This window comes from Macrobrachium rosenbergii, chromosome 43 (assembly GCF_040412425.1).
Source record: "Macrobrachium rosenbergii isolate ZJJX-2024 chromosome 43, ASM4041242v1, whole genome shotgun sequence".
In the NCBI taxonomy this organism is placed as follows: domain Eukaryota; kingdom Metazoa; phylum Arthropoda; class Malacostraca; order Decapoda; family Palaemonidae; genus Macrobrachium; species Macrobrachium rosenbergii.
Genome location: NC_089783.1, coordinates 22,937,228 through 22,953,864, shown reverse-complemented (window position 1 = coordinate 22,953,864; position 16,637 = coordinate 22,937,228). Strand labels below are relative to the sequence as shown.

Genomic DNA, 16,637 nt, shown 5'->3' with positions numbered 1-16,637 from the left:
GGAGGAGGAGGAGGAGGAGGAGGAGGAGGAGGAGGAGGAGGAGGAGGAGGAGGAGGAGGAGGAGGAGGAGGAGGAGGAGGAGGAGGAGGAGGAGGAGGAGGAGGAGGAGGAGGAGGAGGAGGAGGATCTGTCCCAACTTAAGAGGATAATCAAGGAGGCGCAGGATGCGGCTTTGGCATGGGATCCTTACATGGAACGCTCCTAAAGTTTTCAAATGCCCTTGATGCGGCATTAGTGCTCTATAATCATACCCTCATCAGCATGAAGAAGCAGTGACAGCAGCTGCCCATCACTATGTTTATTAAATGTACGAAGAAGGACCCTCCAAAGCCTCCCCAAACCCCTGAAGAAGTGTCTCCCCAAGCGCCTAAAGTACTGTCGTGCCTCTCCAAGCACCTGAAGAAGCGCCTCCTGAAGAAGGGGAGAGGCACCCCTCAGAGGAGATGTAACTCCTCTGCTTTGCTATGCAGTCATATCTTCATCGTCATTCATCGGACTGCACAGGTAATTCATCATCATCACCTATAATCAACATTCATCACCGTAAGTACCCGTACTATGATTTACGTAGTCTTATTATTAAATACAGTATTTTTAATGTGCGTACATATTTTCTCTCTCTCTCTCTCTCTCTCTCTCTCTCTCTCTCTCTCTCTCTCTCTCTCTCTCTCTCTCTCTCTCTCGTGACTTATGTACATACCATCTCTCTTGTGACTTACGTACATACCATCTCTCTCTTGTGACTTACGTACATACCAATGTTTCCCCTGTAAAAGACAACAGGACAACTTAAAAAGTAAGTGTATGAAAGAAAACGTGCATTCCTGAATACGTAGGGAGAACTGGAATATAGTTTTCACACGTAGCTGTAAGCCATACAGTACACATATGTATATTTTTAAGGGTAATGTTTAAGATAGCTTTGAAATATTAACAATATATCATTTCAAAGATTAATACAGCAATAGGATAATAGTTTGAGGAATATTTGATGTAGGATGATAGTTTAAGACAGGCAGATATAAGCATTTTTAGAGGGGAGGTGTTTAAAAATTCACCGATTTTAGCTATTTGCGGGGAGGTTGTGGTATGTATCCCTCGCGAATACAGGGGCTCGACTGCACTGTATTGGAAAAAACCAAGCATTAACATGGTGAAAGAAACTGAAGTTCTCCCCACCATCATCAGGAGAAATATAAGAAATCAGCCAATGCCAAACACTGAGAGAGAGAGAGAGAGAGAGAGAGAGAGAGAGAGAGAGAGAGCACTGGATACCGGCAGCATGTCACCTGGGTGATCTATAATACCAGCCACACTAGTAAGCGGTACCCAAGCCATCACCCACCTCCAACCAACAACACCAATTAGGCTTAGAAGATCACAATGCCTCCAGAACCGAGTTTGTCATCAACTCAACCAATCAAAATTCAGTCAACTGTAAACCACCTCCCTGCTATGTATGTCTGTGTGACATGCATGTCAATTCATCCAATTTTTGTAACGCTCCCCAATAACCACCAGAACGTGTGCAGAAATGTCAGAGGAAATAAAATAATAATAATAATAATACCTTGGAAGAAGACCCTCTTTCAAACAAACTTCATTAAACAGAATGGCTGTCTGGATATTAGTGAGTTTCTCAATCTCTCAAATGGGTTTCTCTGTAGCAGCAGGTAAATTGTATAGGAGTTCTCCAAAGTTCATTTATTCCTTAAAATTTCGGTAGTACTCTCTTCCATTTACTAAGAGGCGAACAAAGCCAAGGGTACAATTATGACATTCATACCCACGAGCGGGGTTACAAAAAATAATACGTAAATTTTGATTGGTTATCAAAACAAGGGAGGGGAGGGGAAAGGGGGATCTTCCTATTGGCTGGGAGTGGAATGCTTCATCCACAAGAGTGTGACTGACCAATGAAAGGTGCTGACTGGCTGGAGTCAGGTCCCAGGAGCTCTGATTGTAGGGTGTGCTGCCTGAAGTAGTGAGTGCTTAAGGGTTAACCGAGGCACACTGCCTTGACATTCCTGACAGTGCTAGGGAGAAGAGGGATCTCCTGGGCCATGTTCAGCAATGGTTTCCACTACAAGATGGCAAGGACCTCCTTATATCAGAAGTAGGGATGGTCGATGTTGCCTTCCTGGATTTTCATGCCATTCTCCAATGGCAATATGAACTCTCTTTTTCTTTTTTTCTTTAAATCTCCAGCTGTAAACTCTTATGGACAGTCAACAGACTATAAAGCCAAGTGGGCTTCTAAAGGAAACCAGCCTACAGAGAGAGAGAGAGAGAAAGAGAGAGATAGGTTTTGGGAGAGATAAATAATTAAAGAAATATGAGGAAACAGAAAATAAAACCAGGAGGCATCAGCATAAAGCGGGGATGTATTTACTCCTCACTTAAACATTTGGAGCCCAGAAGATTTCACAAATCATAATTTATTAGGAACACTATCTCACGTTTTAGTTGCAGCAAAGATAAATCTACTAGTAAACTGCGTAGAATTAAACCTGATACTTTACCAGAAAATGATACAATACAACAACGGCCTGCATAGTGTTGTGAGCAAAAACAGCTAGGTCACGTAAAGAAAGTGCAGAAAAGAATGGAAATAAAGCTTTATTGTGACTATCTATAAAGAGAAGGGTGACATCCAAGATTGTGCAAATTAGAGAGATCAAGCCCCCTTGTGCATGCTGTTTGCTGATGAAATTGTGATATACAGCACCAACGGAAGGGTAGTGGAATTAAAACTAGAGCAAAGGAGGAAGGTACTGGAAGACAGAGGATTAAATAGTTATCAGTTGAAAGAAGACTGAATACTTAAGGTACAATGAGGATCAAGACTTTGAGATTATTATGGAAGGGACAAGGATGAACAGAGTAGAAAAATTTAGGTATCTTGGTTCAACAGTAGCTGAAGATGGAAATTTGGTCATAGAAATAACACATGAGCGCAGGCTGGATGGAAAAACTGGAGAAAGATGTCAAGTGTCCTGTGTGACTGCAGAATCAACATAAAGATTACAGGAAGAGTGTATAAGACAGTAGTACGACCAGCAGTGATATATGGAGCTGAAACATGGCTGGTAAAGAGTACAAGAGAAGAAATTGGATGTGGTGAGATGAAAATGCTTAGATGGAAGTTTGGAGTGACAAAATGGATAAGATCAAGAATGAAAGAATATAGGGAACTACTAAAGTCATAGAACTATCAAAGAAGACCCAGGAAAGGAGACTGCAGTGGTATAGCCATGTGATGAGAAGGGATGAGACATATGTATGGAGGAGAGTAATGCAGATGGAGGTGCCTGGTGGGAGAGCAAAGTGAAGGTGGATGGATGTAGTTAAAGAAGATCTGAGAGACAAACAATTGTCAGAGGACGATTTGTGTGACTGGAGGAACGCTGTCAGAAATACTGACCCCAAACAGAAGTAGGAACAGATACAGAAAAAGATTACATTTACTCCACTATTTAATTATGGCCTTTCTCTGGGATTTTCTAGGTATTCCCACTGGCCTCCATTATTCAATATCCAGTGTCTACTATTTATCAGAATGACTTCCTTTCTACCACTCTTATCTATTTTCCTCCCTCTGAACATCATATCTATCAGCAACTTTACTTATCTGTATTAAGTTTTTCCAATAATAATAATAATAATAATAATAATAATAATAATAATAATAATAATAATAATAATAATAATAATAAATACCTGTACTGTAATAATAATAATAATAATAATAATAATAATAATAATAATAATAATAATAATAATACAGTCCGACCTCTTTAAACTGGCACCCTTGGGACCAGGCCACTGCTGGACCATATAAAATCCCAGATGACAGAAATTACCCCTATAAAAACCCCTATCTAAACAAAGTCTTGCCAGCTCGTTCGGCATATACAGTGCTGTGTTATCATTCGGCATATATAGTGCTGTGTTATCAAAAGTACAACAAAGGTGATAAATAATTACTGTCATTCGTTAGGTTTACTTCCTTATGAAAATTCTGGCCTGTTCTACACTCATCTCCCCAGAAATGCTTACACCTTCGATCAGTTGGAGCTTAAACTACTTTATAATAAATGCACAGTCGAATTCTGATCTTCTGGCACCCTTCAATGTTTTCTGGCAATTCAAACACTTCTGCCTTTCATTTTTAGCAAAACCTAAAAATCTGCTGCTTGTTTCTTTAAACCTGCATGTGTGAGAGAGAGAGAGAGAGAGAGAGAGAGAGAGAGAGAGAATTTTATTTTTATTGATTAAATAGTATAGTACTGTATTTCAAACTGTATTATGCACATACATATATTGCACTGGAAAACTATATCAGTTACTATCCTCAACAAAGAGTGCTTGAAACAAATTCATACTTACAACCAATAAAAGACGAAACAAGACACAGGCCCAGATATAAGTAGTTGTATCATCCGCCACTCTTTTATGCCCCAAGACACAAGGCCCAACAAAATCTCACCAAAAGCAAAGAAGTACTGAGGCAGGACTCCACAAGTAACACGCATTTTGGGACCAACAAACTCAGTTGCTGAAAATAAAAATGATAAAAATGATATTTTCATAATAAAATTAAGATTCATATATAGCCTACTTACCAAGTAATTACAAAGCTAAGGTTTCTAACTCACTTGGCAGCCTTTTTAAAAATTCGCAACGCTTCTATCGTTTTTTGTGTAGATGGCAGGCTCTGCTCACTATCGGAGCACTTGAGGAAACAACCAGCCAGTTAGTTCAATTGTGTTTGTGCCCTTATATCCATATGAGGGGAGAAGGGTGGGCTCCGATTCTGTGATTACTAGGTAAGTATATAAAAAACTTAATTTTATGAAAATAACATTTTCATGCACTATAAGTAACTTACCAAGTAATTACACAGCTGAATCCCACATTGAATGGAGGTGGGGTACATGGACATACTGTATTCTACGCCAAAACATGAAAGCATGGTAATGATTTTTTAACAGAAAATTTGGCCAGCACTGATACACTGCTTGTTTTTTCTTATCTGGTAAGAGAGCTACTGCAGATGAATACTGCCTCTGGCTGGTGCTCATCTTAACCTGTACTGGCGTGGCAGTTGAGTCATGGGTCGCCTGTACCTAAGTGGGAGCTCTGCAGCAGAGGATAGGCCTGATGGCTAGCGAAGCATTCACAAGTGCCCTTGCCCTGGGCACATTAAAAACAACCAGACAATGCTGTCATCTACACTGGAAAAACCACAACAATTCCACTAAGACTGGTGGGTCTATACCAAGGCAAAAAGATAGTAGGAGAAAAAGAGTGCTTCCTATGAATCCTCTCCCAAATACTATGCCAGCCACTGATAACAGCCCCAAGTACTGCAATTTTCAAACACTGTTTCAACTTCCTTCAAATAGTGAGACGTGAAGATAGATTTGCACTTCCAGTAGGCTGACTGAAAAATGGAAGTATGGGACACGTTGTGCCTGAAAAAAAAATAGGCAGAGACTGCTCTGATGTCATGAGCTTTCGCTTTGAAAGTAGTCAAAATGACCCCCTGAATCCGAGCATGTGCCTCAGAAATTAAGTCCCTCAGGAAGAACAACAATGAATTCTTAGTTAGAGGGCAAGACAGGTTCTTAACTGAACATCAGAGGTTACTGGATGTCCCTCTGATCTTCTCAGTACTGCTTAGGTAATACCTCAGGGCTCTCACAGGTCAAAGAACTCTCTCTTCTTCCTCAGAGACAAGGATGTCCATTAAATTCTTAATGGTAAAAGAATGCGGCCAGGGCTTGGACAGGTCCTCATTCTTGGCTAAAAAAAAACCTAAGGTAAAGGAGCAAGCTGTGTCTCCTCTGGAAAATCCTACCCTTTTATCGATGGCTTGAATCTCACTAAAACGTTTAGCAGTAGCCAAAGCCACGAAGAAGTGTCTTACCAGCGAGGTTCCTCAGAGAAGCGGAACAAAGGGGTTCGAAGGCGGGACCTATCAGCCATTTCAGCAATAAGTCCAGGTTCCAAGAGACCAGATTGTCCTTCCTCTGCTTGGACGTATAAGAGGACTTGATGAGGCTGTTAAGATCCGAGTTTGACAAAAGATCCAGGCCTCTATGTTTAAAAACTGAGCTAAGCATAGCTTGATACCCCTTAATGGTGGAGGACAACAAATTCCTGGAGCTCCTCAGATATAGGAGGAAATCCGCAATTTATGTTACAGATGTCTCAGAAGAAATGTTATGTCTGAGACACCATCGTTGGAAAACTGCCCACTTAGACTGGTAGATGCGGCTAGAAGATTGATGCCTGCATCTTGCAATAGCCTCTGCAGCTCCTCTTGAAAACCTTTTCACTCTGACAAGCTTACAGGCAGTCTGAAGCCTGTCAGAGCAAGAGCGGACAATCCTTGGTGGTATCTCCTGAAGTGGGGTATTTTGAGTAAACACGGTATTTGGGGAAGGAGCCTTGGAAAGTCCACCAACAACCATAGAAGGTCCAGGAACCACTCTTTCATGGGCCAGAACGGGGTTATGAGAGTCACAGTTACATTGCCATGAGGTCAAAATTTGTTCAACACCTCCCTGATGATGTTGAAGGGCGGAAAAGCGTAAAGATCCAGATTGGACATCTTGCAGCATGGCGTCTGCTGCCCAAGCCAGAGGTCTGGGCCTGGAAAACAAAAGAGAGGAAGGCGATGGTTCCTTGAAGTGGCAAACAGGTCTAGTGTGGGCCTGCCCGTAGTTTCCAAAGATCCAGACAGACCAGGGGATCCAAGGTCCACTCAGTGGAAAGGACCTGCTTCTGACGGCTCAGCTCATCTGCCAAAATTTTTAGTTTTCCCTGAATAAGTTGAGTGACCATCACTTGATTTTGATCTGTCCACAGGAGATGATTTCTTGCTGCCTGGCAGAGAGAAAAGGAATGAGTGCCGCCTTGTTTTTGAGTGTATGTTAAGGCCGTGGTATTGTTTGCATGAACTACCACTGTCTTGTTGCAGACCATGGTTGAGAAAAACTGAAATCCTAAGTGAACCACTTTTAGCTCTCTGATGTTCATGTGAAGACTGTTGTTCTGGGGACCCATCCCAGAAACTTTCTGGCTCCCCAGAAGGGCTCCCGAGCCTAGGTCCGAGGTATTTGAGTAAAAATCTAGGTCGGGGCTCACAGGATGAAGGGACTTTCCCTTTGAAAGTCTCTCTTTGGACAGCCACCATCGCAGGTCCGATTTTATTTCCAGGGTGATTGGAAACACGTAGGTGGCCAGCTGTGCTTTCCTGTCCCAGTTGGCCTTGAGGGAGAACTGAAGAACTTTCATATTTTTGCTGTGCTGTTAGAAGACTTTGAAATGATGTTAAGTATATATATATATATATATATATATATATATATATATATATATATATATATATATATATATATATATATATATATATATATATATATATATATATATATATATATATATATATATATATATATATATATATATATATATATATATATATATATATATATATATATATATATATATATATATATATATATATATATATATATTATTCACAAATATATATATTACAGGAACAGTACTGACAAACATATACAACCGTTAAAGACTACATATCCACCCACAGGCCAGTGTCAAGGTAGGAGTGGCCTTCAAAACTCATTTGGCTAAAAATCACAATATGCTCATATACTCTCAGGGGACAATACTGATAGACATACCGACCATAGACGACATCAGATCCACACCTGACAGGTGTCAGAGAGGCAGGGTTTGGAAAACTCATTAGTACTGCTGCCCCTGTACTGTGTTTACAAATAAAATATGATAATCTTATTTCCATACATCTCTACTGCCTACCTTAAAATTTAAACAATTCATAAATTTCTTTTGATATTAAAGGATCAAGTATATACATCCCCCGACTGATATTCATATTGCGGCTGTAACTTTCTTTTATAAGCTAGATTCAATGATATTCCTTTCCAGTGCATTATTAGAATATACAATCCTTTTTGCCCCTTCCCAGTTGATAACATGATTGTTCTCAATAACATATGCAAAAATACCACAGTCCCCCTGTGCATACCTCATAAATTTTTTATGCTGTTTAATTCTATTTTCCAGTGCTTTACCCGTTTGGCCAATATAAAAGTTGTCACAAGACTTGCATGGAATTTTATATACATACCCTTTAGTATTGTCGGGGGAGTTCTTGATAAGTACATGTTTCATTGTTTTATTGTCCTTAAATGTGACATTCTTTCATATTATTATCATAAGGCAGTACAAGCAAATTTTTTGTGTTATAAGGTTCTTTTTGGTTTTGATACATAGTCTTTTTTGCCACTTCTAATGCATTGTTTAATAGACTTTCAGGATATTTCAATTTCTTGCCTGTATTCCTAATCTTATCTATTTCCTCATCAATATATTCAGGGCTACATACAAGTAATGCTCTTAAAAACATTGATGAAAACACTGCTTTGTCCGGAATAGAAATGCACACAGGAAGAAATATTAGGTTTTCTATACACAATATATTTAAACCCATTACTATTTCTTCATATGAGAACATATAAAAAGGGTAAGCACCCATCATTTTCCATTTCCATAGTGAATTTAATTGATGGTACTAATTGATTTAATTGGCAAAAAAGTTATTTACATCTTCGTTCCTGGCCATACACAAATTATGTCGTCAACATACTATACCATATTACATTGCGTGGAATTATGTTGTTTAATGTTTTCTTTTTAAAAAATTCCATATATATGTTACTTAACACTGGGGATAGAGGGTTTCCCATTGCCATATCAAAATTTTGAGAGTAAAATTTACCATTAAATTCAAATTTACATTCTTTCACACATAATTTAATCAGTTCAATTAACCCTTTAACGCCTTCAAAACTCATTTGGCTAAAAAGCCCTATTTTCAGGGGACAATACTGAAAACGTCTCCCGTATGCTGGCGGCCTCCGAGAGGTAGCGCTGAAGCGTTTACAAAAAAAAGTTTTTCAAAAATCACAGCTACCTTAGTTTTCAAGATTAAGAGTTCATTTTTGGCTCCTTTTTTCTCATTGCCTGAAGTTTAGTATGCAACCATCAGAAATAAAAAAATATCATTATCATATATAAATATTGGAATATATGACAGCCAATATAAAATTTGAAAAAAAAAACTCGTATATAATTGTATACAAATCATTGTTTTGCTGTAAGGAAAACGGTTGAAGCTAATGAGTTAATTTTTTTAGTTGTATTGTACACTAAATTGCGATGATTTTGGTATATAACAGATTGTAAAACGATTAAAGCAACACAGAGAAAATATTATCACAAATGATGCATGAATTATATTTAAACATCGACGGACGTAAAAAAGTTTTTTAACAAATTCACCAAAAATCAAAATATTGTGCTAGAGAATTTCCAATTGTGCCAAAATGAAGGAAATTGATTGAATATTACTAGGCTGTAAGTTTTTAGCTCACAATTCCATTTTTGAACCATTTCGATCGAGTTAAAGTTGATTACGAAGGTTGATTTACATTTTTTTCTATTTATCGTTATTTCGATGTAAATATAAAAAAACTGTGAAGAGCTAAAGGAATGATATTTTTTGTTGTATTCTACATGAAATTATGCACATTTTGATGTATAACACTTTACGTAACGAATAATATGAAATGGCAGCGAAAAAAAAAATTACAGCAAGCTGACTGTAAAAAATGACAGGATTTTTAGTTGTAGTACACTAAATTGCGATGATTTTGTATATAACAGATTGTAAAACGATTAAAGCAAAAATTTCTTTTCAAAAAATTCAAAAATTCACCAAAAATCTACATATTGTGCTAGAGACTTTCCATTTGTTGCAAAATGAAGGTAAATGATTGATTGTTACTCGAATGTAATAATTTTGGCTTACGGATGCGTTTTTGATCATTTCGGTCGAGTCAAAGTTGACCGAATGTTAAAATTTTGTCAGTTATCGTGATTTCGATGAAAATATTAAAAATTGTGAAGAGCTAAAGGAATGACATATTTTTTGTTGTATTCTACATGAAATGGCGCACATTTTGATGTATAACACTTTATGTAACGAATAATATGAAACGGCGAAAAAATTACGGCAAGCTGATGCAAGAAATGACAGGATTTTCAGCGGAGTCGGCGCGGATTTTAAGGAAAATTTTTTTCAATAATTCACCAAAAATCTAAATAATGTGCTAGAGACTTTCCGTTTGTTGCAAAATGAAGGTAAATGATTGATTGTTACTCGAATGTAATAATTATGGCTTACGGATGCGTTTTTCGATCATTTTGGTCGAATCAAAGTTGACCGAATGTTAAAATTTTGTCAGTTATCGTGATTTCGGCAAAAATATTAAAAAACTGTGAAGAGCTAAAGGAATGACATATTTTTTGTTGTATTCTACATGAAATTGCGCACATTTTGATGTATAACACTTTATGTAACGAATAATATGAAACGGCGAAAAATCACGGCAAGCTGACGCAAGAAATGACAGGATTTTCAGCGGAGTGCTGTATGGGAGCGAAGGAAAATTTTTTTTTTTCAAAAATTCACCAAAAATCTAAATAATGTGCTAGAGACTTTCCATTTGTTGCAAAATGAAGATAAATGATTGATTGTTACTCGAATGTAATAATTATGGCTTACAGATGCGTTTTTCAATCATTTCGGTCGAATCAAAGTTGACCGAATGTTAAAATTTTGTCAGTTATCGTGATTTCGATGTAAATATTAAAAAACTGTGAAGAGCTAAAGGAATGATATATTTTTGTTGTATTCTACATGAAATTGCACACATTTTGACGTATAACACTTTATGTAACGAATAATATGAAACGACGAAAAAATTATGGCAAGCTGACGCAAGAAATGACAGGATTTTCAGCGGAGTTCGCGCGCGTGGAGCGGAGGAAAATTTCTTTTTCAAAAATTCACCAAAATTCTAAATATTGTGCTAGAGACTTTCCGTTTGTTGCAAAATGAAGGTAAATGATTGATTGTTACTCAAATGTAATAATTATGGCTTACGGATGCGTTTTTCGATCATTTTGGTCGAGTCAAAGTTGACCAAATGTTAAAATTTTGTCAGTTATCGTGATTTCGATGTAAATATTAAAACACTGTAAAGAGCTAAAGGAATGATATATTTTTTGTTGTATTCTAGATGAAATTGCGCACATTTTGATGTATAACACTTTATGTAACGAATAATATGAAATGGCGAAAAAATTACGGCAAGCTGATGCAAGAAATGACAGGATTTTCAGCGGAGTTCGAGCGTGCGGAGCGGAGGAAAATTTTTTTTTCAAAAATTCACCAAAATTCTAAATATTGTGCTAGAGACTTTCTGTTTGTTGCAAAATGAAGGTAAATGATTGATTGTTACTCGAATGTAATAATTATGGCTTACGGATGCGTTTTTCGATCATTTCAGTCGAGTCAAAGTTGACCAAATGTTAAAATTCACTTTGGTTGCTGGGTCCTTCTCCAGCATCCCAGTCTAAAACTCGCCTCACACGCTCACTTCCGACAGGCAGTATGCGCCTTTCACGGTCCTGACGCCTTTGTGACATATCTACAAACGTCCTGTTGCAGCACTAATACGCAAACACTCGCCAAAGTTCTGCAAAACACGCTCTGCGTCAAAATATCGCTTCCGAAGGTCCGGCGCTGATGCTATCTGGCGTGAGTAGGAGGAATTCGCGCATGCGGCGTCTGGGTGACGCTCAAAAACAACACAACACCTGGATCCGTGAACTCCCAGCATCCGCCAAAGCGCGCGTGATTTGAAATCTTCCGCAAACTAGGCCTATAATTATTTTTCCGCGAATATTTAAAAAAGCATTTTCAGTCGACGTTTGCAACGTCCACTCGGCATTCGACAGACAATTTTTGACAACGTTTAAAACGTCCATCAGGCGTTTAAGGGTTAAAGTGCTTTTAGAGAATGGGATATCCAGCTGTGTGTTCTCTGATAATTCCAATGAACTACCCACATAAATAGATATTCTCTACTGCTGTCATCCTAAAATACATTAATATTTCAAAGTCATCATAATACACATATATATATATATATATACATATATATATATATATATATATATATATATATATATATATATATATATATATATATATATATATATATATATATATATATATATATATATATATATATATATATATATATATATATATATATATATATATATTTCTGGATCGGGTCCCGTGTCATATATTTCTCTTTTGTGTACCCGGTGAAAAAAGTCCATTCAGCACTTATTTCTAGGTAATTCCGTTGCTAGATACCAGAGAAAAGCTAAATGTAAAGCTGGGGTTACTACCACCACAGCGAGCTCCAAGAAATGGAGTCGTGTATGGTAAAGGGTGAGATTGTCACAATCACGGGACCCTGCCCTATAAAGATTCCCAATGTCAAAAGTCCCAACGAGAGAGGTGCCGATACAAGCCCATGCACTACTCGCGGACTGTACACAAGGCAATACTAGCCGCATTCCATTTTAGCACGCGATTTCGTTCACACGTAATTTCGTTGTGCTCCTTATTTTGTGTCTTTGTTGCGCTATTATGGCATCCTATTATGGCATCCTCACAAGGTTCTTCTTCAACATCTTGAGTACCAGTGTTTTGTTGTTTTTTAGGCGATTGAGGCTCCTTATTTTCCTTCAGTTTAATAATTAAAGGAATTTACAACGCCCGTCTCGATCTCCTCTCTCGGCGACTCTTGACCTCTCTTGGTCTTGGGTTGGCATGTTTGTTTTGTGTAATTTATTTGTAATTTTTCTTGTTTGGGATATATTCCCAATTTGTGATTCCTATTTAAGTGGGTTTGATTATTTTTATGTTTGTTCTGTGCCCATTTACTACGAGAAGTGTAGTTTGGCGTTTAGGCTACGAGCTTCCCCCTCGGGCCTATTCGCTTATTGTCATGGCTTTATTATGCCTTAATTTTGTCCCTCACTTCTCTTAGCTTCTGGGAATCTTATTTTCATTAGTACTGTTACGGTTTTTTGCTTTGTTTTTGCAATTTAGTAAATTTTCTGAATTTTGTGTTCCCTTGCTGGTCAAGTGCGGTCTTGCTGTTTAGGCTACGTGTTTTCCACTCGGGCCTATTCGCTTATTATTATGGCTTTATTTTGCCTTACTTTAGACTCTCACTTCTCTAAGCTTATGGGAACATGATTTTCATTGGTACATTTAAGATTATTCTCTTTCATTTGACCTTGTGCTCGGAGGCTTTTGAATTTTGTTGATTATTTTGGATACTTTCATATAACTGGAGGTCGGCCTTTTCCCTTCACGTTCATGTCGTGTTGGGCCTGCCTATCCTCCTACATGTACCTTTTAGTAATTTTCTGTTATATTATACATTTATTTTGGGTTGGTTAGTTAGCCTTCATCCCTCTCCTAGGCCTCCTTCCTTTGCATCGCCACAGTTAGGTTAGCCTAGGGATAGGCTATAGCCTTTTTTCCCTTCGGGGAAAAAACGTTAAGGGGGGGCGATCTCGGTCTGTACGTATGAGTTTCATGTCTGCGATCTCGATCTGTACGTATGAGTTTTATGTCTGGTGCTTCCCTTTGTTTGGTTTTGGCTTGGGTATATAGCCCACGTCCACCCTCTCCTGTTTGGCTTTTCACTTAGGCTAATGTTCCTGATAGGTTAAGCTGGAATAGCGAGGGTTTAATTGCGTAGCCTATCCTAGTTCAATCCTTCTTTGGGTTGCTTACCAACTATAATTTATTGTATCGAGAAACCCCTTCTTCCCCTTTTACCCAATCCCTTTGCTCTCTCCCCCCTTGGTTCGTTTTCAAGGTTTGTTAACTTACCAAGGCTTGAGAGCACTTTATCCTTATTTTGTGCTGTAGCCTACATCCCCTCCCTCTGCACTGATTGGTTTGTCCCTCGGTGTTGAGTGTCTGACCTTATCGGTTGGCACCCCACCTGGACCTAGAGGTGACCGGGAGTGCTCTCCCCACTCCTGTTCACACTCCATTTACAGAATATGTATGCTGTTTACAGTACATATATATAGATTTCACATGCAGTGAATGTATAATTTATTCATTGCTCACTCACCTAAAATGAATGATGTCTGAAACACCGCTGTGGCCATGACTGCACTCATGAATCTAGTAAAATTTAGACCAGGTAGTGAAGAGACGAGCGCAGCTGTTACGCCAAAGGATGCCATCCCTACAATGCCAATTGTAAATGTCAGAATACGGCCCAACCTGAGAAATAATTGTTGTTAGTGAAAGATGTGACTGAATTTATGGACAACGTTAAAAATGAAAATTTGGTGATTACATTAAGATGATCACATTTAGGGCTAAGCAAAGAAAAATGGTAATAAACTTGAAAGGCACCACTAAGTGGCAATTCTAGACACTCATACAACTTGCCCAAATGGTTTGTTCTTAATCCCATGAGCTACTGAGCCATAACAAATCATGTCTATCTCAGAGCACAGTGAGGTATTGGTGACCACATAGGGACCAAATGACATTTTCAGCTGATAGATTTTCATACTAAGATACTGGTTTTGGTGTCATTCTGAAACTTACTGTAATAAGTTAAAATAATTAAAAGGTCAAAATCAGAAATTAAGTTACTAAAAGTTAAAACATATTACCATACAAAAATATTTGATGAAAAGTAATAAGCATGTTAATGTTTTTACACCATGCAAAATTATTAAAAACTGCTCTTCCAGTGTCACAAGAATGTGTGACAAGAATGTGTGGAACCCCAAAACATATAAGGCCTTTTACCTTTTCCACTAATGCCAGGTCAGCTTAATTACTTGTGCAGTGGCACCTAAACTCAACAGACAGCTCAGGGGTCTGCCCCTCCCAGTAACAAAAGCTGCTGAGTAACAAAGACTGCATCAAATCTTAATTAACATATGCAATAAAAAGAGAAAGAGAAAAGGAGTAAACAATGTAAGTGCTTACACACATACATATGCAGATTGAAAAATGTAAGACTACATTACTGTACTGTATTAAGTACAAGAGTATTGTATTGCATAAGAGAGAGAGAGAGAGAGAGAGAGAGAGAGAGAGAGAGAGAGAGAGAGAGAGAGAGAGAGAGAGAGAGAGAGAGAGAGAGAGAGAGAGATCTAATAACCTTAGCCTACTTACCGGACTACTTGGATAATACAAAATATACACATGAAAATGCCTTTAGTTTATTTGTAATCTTCTTACCTCTCCATTATACAAGTAACCTTTCAATTATCTAGATTAATAGAGCCCAGGCCCCGTCGGATAAGGGCAAAATCATGATAAGGGTAAGTAAAAAAACTATGGGTGTTAAGGCTGACTCTGTACCCTTCCTATCCCTACCTTGTCAATACCACATGACCGTAAACACTAAATATGCTTGTGAACAACCACCATAACACTTGAAACTGAAAACTTTAGTACTGAAGGTGATAGCTACATCAGCTACATTCAGTTTGTATAGTTTTCATTATCTTTCTGGTCACTGATTTTTCAGAGTTGCTCCATTCTGACAGTAACTCGTCAATATTTGTCAATGAACGAATACACTATATTAGTTAAAGAGTAACAATGGTGGTAACTGAAATCTGGAGTTCATCCTCTGTGGAGTTGTTCTTCAGAAGAAAATCTTTGTCAGTGACAAAGATTCTCTCCTGAAGAAGGACAACTCCATGGAAGATGAACTCCGATTTTCAGTTACCATCACTGTTACCCTGTAACTGATACAGTGTATTCATCCGAAATAAAACACCCAACTTTGCAACCGCTTTCCTCTCCAAGAAAGACAAACATAAGCAAGCTATTGGCAGAATGTAGTAACCCTGAAATATCTGTGATAAGAAAGATAGAGAAAACTCTATACTGTACAAATTGAAGGCAGCTGATGCAGCTTCATTTATGGATAAAAGTGTCACCTTTATTTTCCTAATTTTGCTTAAACACTAATACTGTAATAAAACAAATTTTCCTCTCTCACTTACCTGTGTGCGGTGTCAAAAATGCTTGGCACTAGCTATCTTTTGAAAAACTTTTAAGGATGTTTACAAATCCTCTTCCTCCTCCCCCTCCTCCAACACCACATCAAGATCCTGTACCTCCTTTATGTCTAGAGGGTCCTGGTCATCTACAGGAGGCAAATAGATATCAGATTCCTCACTGAATGAACCTAATTTAGCACATCAACATCCATAAAAGGAATTCCCATCAGCTGAAAATCCTCTGTCTCCTTCTCAGAAGCATCCAAAACTTTGCCAGAGTCTTCTCATTAGGCAGCTCATTTCAAATCTCTTAAATAAAAAAAGCCAACCCTTGGACACCATAAAGTCTGCAATCCTATGCAGGCCTGCAAACTTCACAGCTGCAGACCTTCATCTCAGCACTGCCAATATGCTTTCCAGCCACCATTTGCTTATGAAACCAGACCAAGGCCAACTTTGTCCTGGGAAGTCTTGATATCATGCAAGGTATACCGTGCAATACCATACTCCTCCATGATATGTGACCTAAACCAACCTGCCTCCATTCTCCCAACAATTTCTACAATGAGGTGGGGCCATACAAAAAATAC

At 38.1% G+C, this 16,637-nt stretch overlaps 1 protein-coding gene across 5 annotated transcripts in view; it reads right to left on the bottom strand.

Moving 5' to 3' along the window:
- The window catches only part of LOC136828654 (organic cation transporter protein-like), a 106,713-nt gene that overhangs the window by 70,224 nt on the left and 19,852 nt on the right, over window positions 1–16,637 (bottom strand). For all 5 annotated transcript variants that reach the window (XR_010850168.1, XM_067086698.1, XM_067086696.1 and 2 more), the window contains exons 5-6: window positions 14,142–14,296; window positions 4,390–4,558 (exon numbers count right to left, since the gene is read on the bottom strand). Coding sequence is in view for 4 of the 5 variants with exons in the window: in XM_067086698.1 (XP_066942799.1) it covers window positions 4,390–4,558; window positions 14,142–14,296 (324 nt within the window). In the remaining variant the exon portion in view is untranslated. The remainder of the gene's footprint in view (window positions 1–4,389; window positions 4,559–14,141; window positions 14,297–16,637) is intronic.